Here is a 13,206-nt window from a genome sequence, read left to right as displayed (position 1 = left end):
GTTCAACCACCCTGCCATGGGCAGGGACATCTTCAACTACATCAGGTGGCCCAGGGCCCTGTCCAGCTCTTCAACTCTTCCAGGACTGGGGAATCCACAGCTTCTCTGGGCAACCTGTTCCAGTGCCTCACCACCCTCACAGTAGAATTTCTTCCGAATATCAAGTCTAAACCTGCTCTCAGTTTGAAATCATTCCCCCTTATCCTGTCACTCCATGCCATTATAAATAGTCCTTCTCTGGGTTTCTTGTAGGCCCCCTTTAGGTACTGGAAGGCTGCTGTAAGGTCTTCCTGGAGCCTTCTCTTCTGCATGTGAGAACTCTCTCAGCCTTTCTGCATAGGAGAGGTGCTCCATCCTCTAATGATCTTGGTGGCCTCCTCTGGACTCACTCCAACAGTTTGATATCTTGCCTGTGCTGGGGACCCCAGAGCAGGATGAAGTACTCCAAGGGGAGTCTTAGGAGAGCAGAACAGAGGAGCAGAATCCTCACCCTCAGCCTGCTGACCACACTGCTTTTGGTGCAGCCCAGGACCCATTTGGCTTTCTGGGTCACAGGCACACATTGCAGGCTCATGTCCAGCCTCTCATCCTTTACCCAGCACCCCCAAGCCCTTCCTGGCAGGGCTGCTCTTGGCCTGTTCAGCCCCCAGCCTGTGATAGTGCTGGGCTTGCCCTGACCCCTTGCCTTGCACCTTGCACTCACCTTCATTGAACTTCATGAGTTTCCCATGGGCCAACTTCCACTTCTTGAGCTTGGCCAGGTCCCTCTGGATGGTATCCCATCCCTCAGCCTTGTCAGCTGCACCACCCAGCTTGGTGTCATCTGCAGACTTGCTGTGCGTGCACTCAGTCCCTTCACCTGTGTCATTAATGAATGCATTAAATCTCACTGGTCCCAGCACAGCCTCCTGAGGGACATCATCATTTTTCATTGGGACGTTGAGACAGTTACTGCTGCTCTGGATGCAAATGTCCAACCAATTCCTTATCCATCAAACAGCCCACCCATCAAATCTCTCCAATTTGTGGACAAGGATATTGGGGGACTGCATCAAAGGCTTTGCAGCAGTCCAGAAAAACAACATCTATAGCCATTCCCATTCCACTGATGTAGTCACTCCATCATAGAAGGCCACTGGGTTGGTCAGGCAGGGCATGGTGACCACCAGGTCCAGTGACCACATTCCCTCTGTTGGGGCTGTCTATCACCTGTCTTGAGAAGTTATCCTGCCTTCATCCCAGGCATCTCCTGGATTCCCAATAGCTCACCGGGCTGCTTCTCTGCAAATGACAAGGTGGTTGAGGTTCCCCAGCAGGACAAGAGCCTCCAGCACAATGCCTCCTGCAGCTGGAGCAAGAAGGCTTTGTCAGGAGGCTCCCCTTGGTCAGGCAGCCTGTAGAAGACACTGACCACAGGGTTCCTTTATTGCCTTGGTCTCTGATTCCTGCCTACAGCCTTTCTACCTGTTCATGGCTGTTCTCCAGGGACAGCACATTGCACTCTATCCATCTGTTGTAGAGAGCAACCCCTTTGAACTTTATTCCTGTCCTGTAGCCACACACCAGTCATGGATTCATCCCACCAAGTTTCAGTAATGGCAACTAGGTCGTGGCTTTCTTTTGGTCGTTTCCAGCTCCTCATGTTTGTTGCTCATGCTGGGTGCAGAGGTTTAGAGGCACTTTGGCTGGGCTGAAAAGCGTGTGTTCTTGATTTCATCCAGGCTTTTTTATGCATCAGCTTAATTGTTTATATTGCAATTAGTTACATCTATATGTGCTTAATAACAGAGTAAGTTAATAACAAGTTTAAATGGAAAAGTGATTTAGCTATGCTGTAAAGTTGATGATAGAGGAATGTTGTTATTAGGTAATCAATCTGTTGACTGAATTTTGTTGAGTATAAATACCTTTTTGTGCTGGTGGTAGTGCCCTGAGTTTAATTCTGTAGTAAAAGCTTCTCTCCAAATTGAAGTGTTTTTCTTACTTGTCTTGAAGTGACAGAGCTTCACAGCACAGACACAGCAGAGCTCACAGTCTTCCCCTCCTTTCTTAGCTACTTTTTCCCTCATTACCCAGTTCCAAGGCAATTGTCTAAGCATCATGTTTGATTCTCAGTCCTCTCTAGGCCTTCTAACTTTACCGTTTTTCACATTCCATATTGTATTTCTAATGGATGTACCCACAGAGTAAGATTCTGTAATCTTGTGTTATAAGGTATAATTGCATTTTTAAATTTGCAAAAACACTGTCTTGTGGTGATAGCAGTATAAAAGGCAAGTGTCCGTGTCACTGTTGCTTCTCCATTTTTAATCACATCCAACCAAACCATTTCTCTTTGCTTTCTCTAAGCACTGTGCCATTGCCCAGACAGCAGTGAGGTATCTGTGTCTGCTTCCAGACTACCTTTAGTGTCTGCTGGCCAAGTTATGAAAAACAACTCTGCTGTTGTTTCTCTCTTGTTATCTTTAACACTGTGGAAGAATTCCCCAGAAAATTATTTTTTCTCTAGTATCCCACATTGAATTCTCCAGCGCTGCTTTACAAAAACTTGACAAGAGTTTAGCTGCTGGTTTTATTGAGACCACAGTCTATGGTACTGAAAAATACTGTCTTGTTTTTCTGTACTCTGCCCTATGGGTGTGGCCAAATATTGTCTTCTGTTTATAAATTCTTAAAATTAAGGATCATCTTTCTGTTTGGTATTTGTGTAGTACATAGTCCATTGGTATTGTCAAAATAAACAATTATGAAAAGAGCTGTGCTGAATGCTGAGAAAGTAGGTTGGGTGTGCAGGGGTGACAGCTGGGCACAAATTGGTTATATCTGATACTGAAATCCATGAAATACTGCCAAAACTGAACTCAACATATGTAGAAAGTAAACATGTGAAGTAGAGAGAAACTCTAATCTGGAGATCCTCTCATGGTCAACTTCCTTTTCCACCTTTCCAGATTGTGCTTGGTTACGTGAAAAATGTTGGGAAGATTTAAGGAGAAAAGAACAGCATAAGGTTCCATTATTATGATGGAAGCAACTGCTTAGTACTGTCTATTTTGTATCTCTTCTCTTTTTTTATTCTTCATGGTAAGAGACATGACATTTGTTTATACCACACTTTCCATTATTGCCTACAATTCCATTGTTCTATTTGCCGCAGAAAAATGCTTAGCTTCTGTTTCTTCTCTGTATTGTGCTTAAAATATTAATACAGTATGACAGTTTAATTATAGCTAACCAAACCCACTTAAAATCTAAAGAAATTATATTTGTGAATGTAGGCAGAAACAGAAAATTTTAATTTAGGTGGCCAAAAAATTCAAAACACATGAATACTTTTAGATTAGAATATAAATAGTGGCTTTGTCATTGGAGAATCTGTACCGTTTTGCATAAATAACACTTTTGAGTATGGGTATATTTCTTGGCAACATCAGTGACTTTAAGCCAGGAGTTTTAGGATTCATTTATTTAGGATGTTGTTGTGCTTCTGGAAGGCTTGAAAATTAGCTGTCAGGATTACATCAGCAAATTATGAGTGATTTGTTTTCTTGTTTGTCCATTTTGTTCAAACACATTTTCCTCTGGTGGACTTAGAATTTCAGTAATAACTTCTGTGCCTGTTATAATTCATGTTTAGCCACTCTTAAAAGTGATTCTCATAAATTGAATTTTTGCAGTAGGCTCTATGCTCCCCCTGCTGAGCTCTATGAATAGACAAAAAGTAAGCACATTATCAGTTAGCTTTCTCTTCAGAATTATTTAAGTTAGGGAGCAACATACAAGCTTTCACTGTAGTGGTTCAGGTAAATGCTTTTGAATGCTTGTCAAAAGAACTGTTATGCAGGCTTTGATTATTGTGTTTTGTGCGTGTAATAATGTTAAGTTTGATAGCATTTTTAGTTGAGAGTCATATTTATCAATTTTGATGTTTTTAATAGTTTATGGTTATTGTACTGATGACTACATATATTAGTGAGCTCCAATGTGTTTTATGTTAATTTTTGACTCTAACAAAGCATGGCTGACGGTACTGATACCTAATCTAAAACTGATGAAGTTTTTTGTCTGAGATGGGCAGCTTAATTAGCATTTAATTAGCATTGGCAGATGTTATTGCTCAGATACTGTACATCATCTTTGAAAAGGCATGGAGAACAGGAAAGGGGCCTGAGGACTGGAGGAAAGCCAGTATCACTCCAGTGTTTTGAGAAAGCCTGGAGAAGACTGAGAGGGGATCTTATCAATGAGAAATACTTTAAGTGTGGATGTCAAGAGGATGGAGCCAGACACTTTTCAGTGGTGCTAAGCAACATGATAAGGGGCAATGGGTGCAAACTGAAACATGGAATTCCCATTTGGATATGAAGGAAGCATCTTTACTGAGATGAAAAGTGACTGGGCATTGGAACAAGCTGCCTAGAGAGGTTGTGGAGTCTTCTTCTCAGGAGATATTTGAAACCTACCTAGACTTAATTCTGTGCAACCTGCTGTGGTTGAACCTGCTGTAGTGGGGGGTTGGATTAGATGATCTCCAGAGACCCTTTCCAACACCAACCATTCTGTGATTCTGTGATTTGTGTACAGTGTGCAATGTATGTAGCTCCTTAGATCTAGAAAACTTACATTAACCAAATATTAGGAGGTTTAACTTGGCACTGTAAGAAAGCAAACAGTAAGAAACAAAGAATCAGGGCATTGCAGAATTGAAGTTACTACTGCTGTATTAAATTAGCCAGATTGCACTTAGAAAATATAGTGAAATATGACTCTAAATGTTTGGAGGGTTTTGAGGGTTTATTTATCCATTACATAGAAAATATAGATTGTACAACTTTGGTCAACTAGTATTTGTGTAGAAACCATAATTCTGGAATTTCCTTTTTTCTTCTTGACTTATTGTTCTCAATGTTAGATATTTGTTTTCCGTGTAATAGTTACTACACATCAAGTAATGCAAATGCAAGTGATTCTGCAGCCAATTTGTGTACCTAGTGGAGCCAAAAGGAAAGATTGCAGTTAGTTTCATGAGAAAGGGGTCAGGAACTTGCTCTAACAGTTAACAAGCTGCGCTTACCACAATTCCTTGCTCCTCTTTCATAAATGTATTGTGATATATAGTGTGTATTTTCAGGAGGATTGCTTTTCTCACTTATGAGTTAAAATCCCCTCTAGTGTTGGAAGTTAAAAATCTCAGGACTACATTCCCTTTTAATTCTGCACAGGGGTCCCATAACTTCATTGATTTGTTCTGAATTCTTGGAGATAGAAAAGCACACTCACTCCCTCTGATTTACTTAAACTCTTGTTTTGACAATCTGCTTCTACTCTAGATGATAAGTGTCCTGCATCCTGAGTTTCTACTGTATTATTTTTTACCACTTTTTAGTAATACCTCTTTTTTACAGAAAAGGGATGTTTAAAGTTTGTGTTTCATGGGCCTTTATGATATTTGCCATTTGAAGATCTCTCAGATGCTAAGATGATGTTCATTTGCATCTGTTCCAGTCTTCTGCCTGAAAAAGAATCAGGAAGAGAAATCTGTATAGAAAAACATTTGAGAGATGAAATTATCACAGTACAAAACTATATAGCTAGGGACCTTATGTGAAAGTAATTTAGCATATTTTTTACGAAAAGGTGATGAAAAGTCAAGTTGTATTTATTAACGCCTGTGTTACATGATCAAGTGGCTAATCATGAAACTTTAAAAGACTTTTTAAATTCAAAATTAAGCCCATTAGAAGTAGATGCTTTATTAGAAGTACTCTCTCTTGTTGGCTAGAGATGTAGACATCTCCTTTGGAAATACTTTAGGGACATAAAAGGCTAGAAGAATATTGTAGTAAGTCATAGAATTAACTTGTGCAAAAAGGGAAGTGTTGTTGGAGAAAATCTGAAGATATAGATGCCATTTTCAACTTGTAAATTGTGTAAGAATTTCTAGTTATTTTCCTAAGAGCCAGAGTTAATCTTTTAAAGATCTGTTTAAGGAACCACTTGCACAGCAGACTGGTAGAACTATGGGGTATGTACCAGAAATCTGGTCTTGTACTATAATTAAGTATAAAAAAGCATTCCATAAGAAATACTTGCAAGTAGCCTATACTGTAACAAAAGCATTTGATTGTAGAGCAACATTCTACTGGACAAGGACAGTGTATATCTCTGAAAAAGCACCTGTAAAGATTGTATAGATTTTCTTTTAAATTTAAATGTTCTTAAAATGTTGTTGTTTCTTTTATTTTTGAAGGAAGCTGCACCTACAGAATCTCTGCTGAACTGGCAAGACTATGAAGGACGAACTCCTCTTCATTTTGCTGTTGCAGATGGGAATGTAGCAGTTGTGGATGTCCTGACCTCCTATGAAGGCTGCAACGTGACATCTTATGACAACTTGTTTCGAACTCCCCTGCACTGGGCAGCCTTACTTGGTAAACTGGGTAGTGCAGAAGTCACTTAGTCATTAATTAACTGTACTGTTTAATCTTTGTCTCTGATTTTTATTTAATTCCAGCCTGGCAGTATGACAATTAATCTCTTAGAGCAAGAAGAGTTTCTGCTCAGCCAGGATTAGAAGTTTGTGTGTAGACTGCTTATTTTAGCTTCAGATTCTCCAAGGCCTTGTACAATGCATCGCTTCAACAGGTTATGTATGCTGATGATTTAAGAACAATTAGGGTATATTGAGATCTTGCATATTCAGCTTTGATCATATGTTAAAAAAACCAGATGCTCTGGAGCAGTGGTGTCTGAAGTGGGGTATGCACAGCCCAGCATGAAAGCAACATAGTCTATGGGAGTGCATGAAGAAAATGCCAGAGTTTATTTTTTATCTGAAAAGATAATTTGACTAATATTTCATATAGATTTAAGCTAGTACCCTTGTTTGGTCCATATGTAAGAGGGTCACATGGGGTTTGCAGGGCGCCTGGGGGAGCTGAGCTGTTCCACAGTGCAGAGTGGTTGATGGTGGCATCACGAGTCTCATGCTCACTTTCAGCCTACTGTGATGTTCTGCAGTTCATGTCTGCCTGGTTAAGTGGATTTATGATTATATTGTCTAGTTTTTATTAAACTACTCCTCACAAACTAAATAAGGACTTAAGAAGATTCCCACAAAGAAAATGCAGATATTCTGATACTGCCAGCACAAGTAAACAACAAAAAATGGCAAAGTTGACACTTCTAGTATAAGCTCTTCATCAGACACGCTATGATAATCTAATCAGATCTGACAAGGAGTTTTATTTGTATAGAGTTCTTCTCTGTTTAGATTGTTACCCTGAGACTCAGACACTCTGTAAATTGTAACCTTGCATATGTGAATTTTGATTTGTGTTTACAAAAACTGGATCCTTGCAAAACAAGTTAAAACGTGATTAAATGTATATAGTCTAAATGCAGAGAAACACAACCCCTAAAATGACAGACACAAAAATAATATGATTTAGAAAATTTACCTCCTATTTCCATTCAGGAGGAAAAAATAACCACTGGATAAAAGAATCTTCAAACAATCTCTCTCCCCTTTTAACTGGCTTCATCCCAATGATCCTTTGGGACACTGCAGACAAAGAATGCCAATATAAGAATCAGAATCAGATGTTCACTGGAGCGAGTTACTGCAACTCCAGTGGCAATATACATGTAATTTGATTATGTTTATTAAAACAAAAAAGAGGGAAGGGTGTTCTCAAATTTGTACGTATGTAGGGATATTGAATTTTAACAGAGAAATTGTGAAGCTTTTTAAGTGTCACAGGATCAGCTTTCCAAAGAAATAGTCATTATCACTTGGTTCTGTCCAAGAAGCAAAATTTATTGCATTTTGAAATTGATTGTATTTGAGAGAAGTTTTGTCTGTTGGAAAAATGGATTGTCTAATCATTGTAGAATAAAGGGGGAAGATGTGCCAAGACCTCCAGACTATTTTGTGAACCTGATGAGGTCTGTAGGTAGCATATGCTCTTTGGGAATTTCTGATTAGTAAATCATGATTAATTTTCAGGGTTACAGTTTTAAGTTGAAGGTGATGTTCTATGTAGGTCTTAAAGAGAGTGAGATATTACTATATAGGTTAACAATAGGAGATTTAAAGCAGTGCAGGGAGGCTGCCACAACTTTTCTTAGATGTGATGGGTTGCATGTGACTGCATCTTAAGGGCATTGCTGCTTCTCTTACCTTTTCTTTTTGCATAGATAAAAGTCTTACCAGTTACATCTCTGCTAAATAAAAGTACAACAGTAATGACAGTTCTTGACCCCAAGAAATGAGTTTTAATCTTTACATTAATGGCCAAGTGAGATGCACCTTTGCACCTATTTTTTTACTGTTGCACCCAATACAATTTTTTTTAACTCCCTCAAGCCTTATTCTCATGGATAATTTAGGTAGACCCTGTCCTCATTATGGAGTTAGGTTCTCTTTTTGTAGTTGTCTGTCCTGAAAGTTCAGGAATCTTTTTTGTCAGGCTTGGTACTCCTAAGGTTTTTCTGCTAGGATTTCACTCCAAAGCAACTTCTTCCAATGAACCTCAATTTACTTCTTAGACTTAGACTCTTCAGGTGGGACTAGAATAGCAACATTATATCTCTCTCTCTCTTTTTTTTTTTGTTTTTGTTTTTGTTTTTCAGTTTTGTTGTTGTTGTAGGAAGGGACGGAATAATGTGATGTTTTGTATCCAGTGTTCTCTTAATGGCTGGCAAGGAAGAAGAACCTTCCTGTACACCCTAAGGCCCCTAGAAAGAAAAAATGCTCTCATAACTCTTCATCCTTTTTGACCCAAGCTTCCATTTTCTCCCATTTCTGATACTTCTGTATGTATAAAGTCTGAAAGTGCCATTTCACAAAAGTGGGCTTGCTTAGTCCTCCATGTCTTAGGTTTTAAAGAGCTACAGAGCACAACTGTGTCACGGCTTCATTCTGGAACTGTTGGTGGTTTCATTAAAAATAATCTACTGCTAGCAGGAAGGTTTACCTACCTTTTCATTTATTCTGAAGTGATTCAAGACAACTGTGCAAAAGTCACAAGGGGCAAAATTGATTGCTTTTCTGACATATGAGGTACTGGAGGTTTTCACCTGTAAAATCAGAGTGGTTTTATAGTATTGCTTGAAATACCAAATCATTAAGATACTCTGTGAGCTGCATATGCTGACAGGAACAAGTATATGAACGGACTGGTTGGCTTTAGTGGCAATATACTGTACTTGTCTTTGTTTTCCTGTCTGTGAAGTGAATATAAAGTTTACCCATCCTCCAAAAGTGTTGTGATTTTAATCTCAAAATATTTTGATCAGTTTTTATGAAGGAGTTGTGTGTGAGCTTGTTTATAGCAGCTGGTAGTAGGCTAGCCTCTGATTCCGCTATACATTCTTGGATGAAATTTTGGTTAAATAAAACCTGAGTGAAGAATTTACACTTGATTTCTGTAAAGCAATGTGATGTGTGATGAAATTGTCAACATTGATTTAGCTTGTCTTTTAATGCAGATGGACAAATGCTCATCATCATCAGCCTATGCTCACTTTACTGTTTCTGACTGACCTGTCACTCAAATGCAGCATTTCAACTAAGTTATTATAAGCTATTTTGGAAATATTCAATCACTTTATTATGAAGTTAATATCATAGCTACTGGACCAGTTACTGCTGGTTTCTTTATTTAGGGAAAAGCTCTAGTGATTTTGGTTAAAAGAAATTTGGTATTTATAAGTCATTCTGATTTATAGACACTCCTCAAAAATGACAATACAGAATAGGGCACTGGACCACTATTGGGAATAAAGTACCTGCCAGACTTAATAGTTCAAATATCAAGTCTTATGTTTCTCGCTTACGTTTAAACTATAATGGCTACAACACAAATATGTGACTATTTGTGAAAGTCTGTTCATTTTATTCTGTTTTGTTTCAGTTTAGGTTTTTCATTTGTCAGTGATGGGGTTTTTTTACCTTTTACTTAACTAAGCTTTTTAGTGACTTTAAGATTTGATACCAATTTGTTTTTATTGCATTATTTTTCTCAGGTCATGCACAGATTGTCCATCTCTTACTAGAAAGAAATAAGTTTGGAACTATCCCATCTGATAGCCAAGGTGCAACACCCCTACATTATGCAGCGCAGAGCAACTTTGCTGTAAGTAGAACATACCCTAAATGTGAAGTAAACATATTTTGCTGAAATCTTTATAGTTTAGCAGAGTGTTTGAGTTGTTTTTGAAATCATATAAACACAGTGTTGTTGGCATGAGTTAATTCAGAGTTCTCCTATGTAATTTGATACCAATGTGGTTGATTTCAAACTATTAAAGATAGATGTACAAAAACTAACTTTCTTTACAAAAAAGGCCCTTTGAGCTGTATGTTTGCATCACAAAATACAATAGTCATTCAGTTACTTCAACAGAAAGCAGAATGGCACCTACTATTTCACAGTGCTTTCAGGTTTCAGGGCTCATTATAATGAAGTCTAAGCAGTTATGAGGTATCTAGAGTACGATGACCTGTAGGAATATTTGCGCAGCTGCTGCAGGACCAGTCAAACCAGTCTTTGCGTTCAAGAAGGTAATTAATTTATGAATATTTGGCATTATGAATGAACTGTTGTCTCATGAAGCGCAGCTAAAGAGTTGAGTGCCTTTTGTCATAATTCTTCAGGAACACTGTATTTTTAAAATTTTTAGAAATATTTTTTAAACTCAGACAACAAAGAACATTGGTTTCTCAGAAAGCTTAATTCTTATACTTTGGTATCATAGGTTTGTTTTTTTTTTCCAGAACAAGTTCAGATACAGTAGAGCCAAGTATAAAACTCAGCACTTCACTGATTGCCAGTCACAGATGTTGCAGAAGTAGTTCTCAAGCACTGGAAATTAAGAAAGCTTTTCTTAAGCTCCTTTATCTCTCATAGTTTTCATACCCTCCCTTTATAGAAAGAGTTATTTAGTGTCTAATTAATGTAATAATTACATAGTCCACATTGCAACATTTTCTTAGCAGGGATAATAATTTGTGTCTTTCTTACATACCTACATGTTAACAAGGAAAAAAAAGAAGGAGAATTTAAATGCCCCTGAGAACAATTCAAGTTAACAAATCTAGAAATAGTATTGAAAGAGGGAACAGAATAATCAATAGTTTTGCTCCCAAGTGAGTTTTGGGATGTTGGTGGGGTTTTTTTTGGAGATGACCTTACTAAGACCATCCAGATGTTTTTTAAATTCTGACTTTTATTGAAACACATTCCTCTGTGTAATCTTAACTTCAGAAAATTTTTTGTTGATGCTGATTTTTGTTGATTTAGGGCTGTGTACAATTTGGGCCTAACACATTTGAAATATTTGTGTTGTAAAAGCCTTTCTTTCATGTTTGAGTTTAAAAAAAAAAAATCATCTGGTGATTATCTCCACATTCTTTTATCTTGTTTTGGTTTTTTGTTGGTTTTTTTTTTTTTTTTTTCTATATTGATGTATTCCTAAAAAGATTTTTCATACTGGTTTTCTTTGCCTGGGCTTGATTCAGTTAAATGAAACATCTTCATTATGCTGCTGCCTTTTGATCCCATCAGCCAGCCAAATTGTGATATCATCTGTGTTTTAAGGGGAAGTGAAGTACATGGTGGAATCAGACATTCTTTTGTAGTCTTGTGTACTTACAATGAATGTACTGTTTCCCATCTTACGTGAAAAATCACACAGGAGAGTTTCATTCAGATCTGCAGGCCTCTTTTAGCTGGTGATGTACTCAACAGCCCCTGCCTAAATTATGTCTGGAGTCTGTTTTCACCAGTCCAGTTGTTTTTGAGTACCACTATTTGCCTTTTTGTCTCCTTTACATGCATATCATTGAGTAATTCCCACCACTGCACTCCATATACATGGTCAAACTACTGAGTGGAGATACATTCATGTTTGTTCTGGCAGTAGCATCTCTATGCTCATGGTTTGAGAGCCACATTGTTCTATTCAGTCTGCCCAGTTTTAGGTGTAGTTTTTCTCAGGTAAAATGTGATGTTTCTTAGTCCCTAACAAGAAGAAAATTTGTATAATATGACATGTTTAGGTTTTTTAAAGACTGAAGAGATTTAGCCAGCACTTAATTTATGGGAAGCATTTGTTCCCTAAGACTAACTTATCCCCACTTACTGTAGACAGGAAAAGTTCTAGAAGAAAAGACATTACCCAATATAACCACCCAAATTTAGATGTCTTGGGTATCCCAAGGAGGTCCCAAGAAACACTGCTATTTAAATTTTTGAACTTCATGTGTGAAGGAAGATGAGAGAATCTTTATTTCCAGATCACAGAATATTCTGAGTGGGAAGGGACCCACAAGGATCAAGTCCAGCTCTAAAGTGAATGGCCCAAACAGGGATTTAACCCAGGTGTTATTAACACCACGCTCTAACCAACTGAGCTAAGGTTCTCCCTTCATATTGATTTTAGTATGCAGGACTAAATTCTTTTTTCCTGAATTTTACCAGAGGTATTCAAAACAATGTCCTTTCCTTTCATGTATTTATATAAATTGATCTAGTAAATGAAATGTGGATACCTGTGTCTTATTTTTAAATATTCAAAAATAATATGTAGTATTTTTCAGTTTCCTGATAGCACAGAATTAAATGTTTCATGCTTAGCTCTCTCCTTTACTGTTATTTTTCAGATTTATTGTTTTTTATGTTGCTTCCTCCACTTTTTTTAGTAGTTTTAGAACACATGTAATCTTTCATATAATACATGTAGAATTAAATTGATTGATACTTCTGCTTCCTGATTTGTTAGCTATCCTGGTGTAATTTAATTTTGTTTTGTTTTCAAGTTGTGGTAACTTCATTTTGGAAAATAATGCTTATAGTACTGTGGGATTTTCTTCTACTTTTTCCAATTAAAAAACTGTAGGAAAGAAAGAGTCATTGAAGAAGCGTTGCTTTGCCAAAACTTAGCGGAAAAATAAAATATTTGTATTTTTTAGAATGTTTGCCCCAGCACTGAAGAAGTGCAGCCTTTGCAGTGCTTTTCGCTCAGCAGGATTTCCAGCAGGGCAGAGCCCTGGGAGGGTGCTGAGTTTCTGGCCTAATGAGAGGCTGTTTGTGTCTGAGGTGTGGTGGTGGTCAGTGTGAGAACAGAGATATAAACTCATGCTGGGTTTGTGTGGAAAGCTTTGTGCTTCCATCTCTCCCTGCTTCTGCCTGGACCTTTTCA

At 37.8% G+C, this 13,206-nt stretch overlaps 1 protein-coding gene across 2 annotated transcripts in view; it reads left to right on the top strand.

Moving 5' to 3' along the window:
• Positions 1-13,206, top strand: part of INVS (inversin) — an 83,243-nt gene that overhangs the window by 40,611 nt on the left and 29,426 nt on the right. For both annotated transcript variants that reach the window (XM_059471367.1, XM_059471360.1), the window contains 2 exons: positions 6,251-6,431; positions 10,030-10,139. In XM_059471367.1, the coding sequence (XP_059327350.1) occupies positions 6,251-6,431; positions 10,030-10,139 (291 nt within the window). The remainder of the gene's footprint in view (positions 1-6,250; positions 6,432-10,029; positions 10,140-13,206) is intronic.

The sequence above is a fragment of the Ammospiza nelsoni genome, chromosome 1 (assembly GCF_027579445.1).
Source record: "Ammospiza nelsoni isolate bAmmNel1 chromosome 1, bAmmNel1.pri, whole genome shotgun sequence".
Classification (NCBI taxonomy): domain Eukaryota; kingdom Metazoa; phylum Chordata; class Aves; order Passeriformes; family Passerellidae; genus Ammospiza; species Ammospiza nelsoni.
The sequence above is the reverse complement of the archived record's forward strand: the minus strand, read 5'-3'. Positions and strand labels throughout refer to the sequence as shown.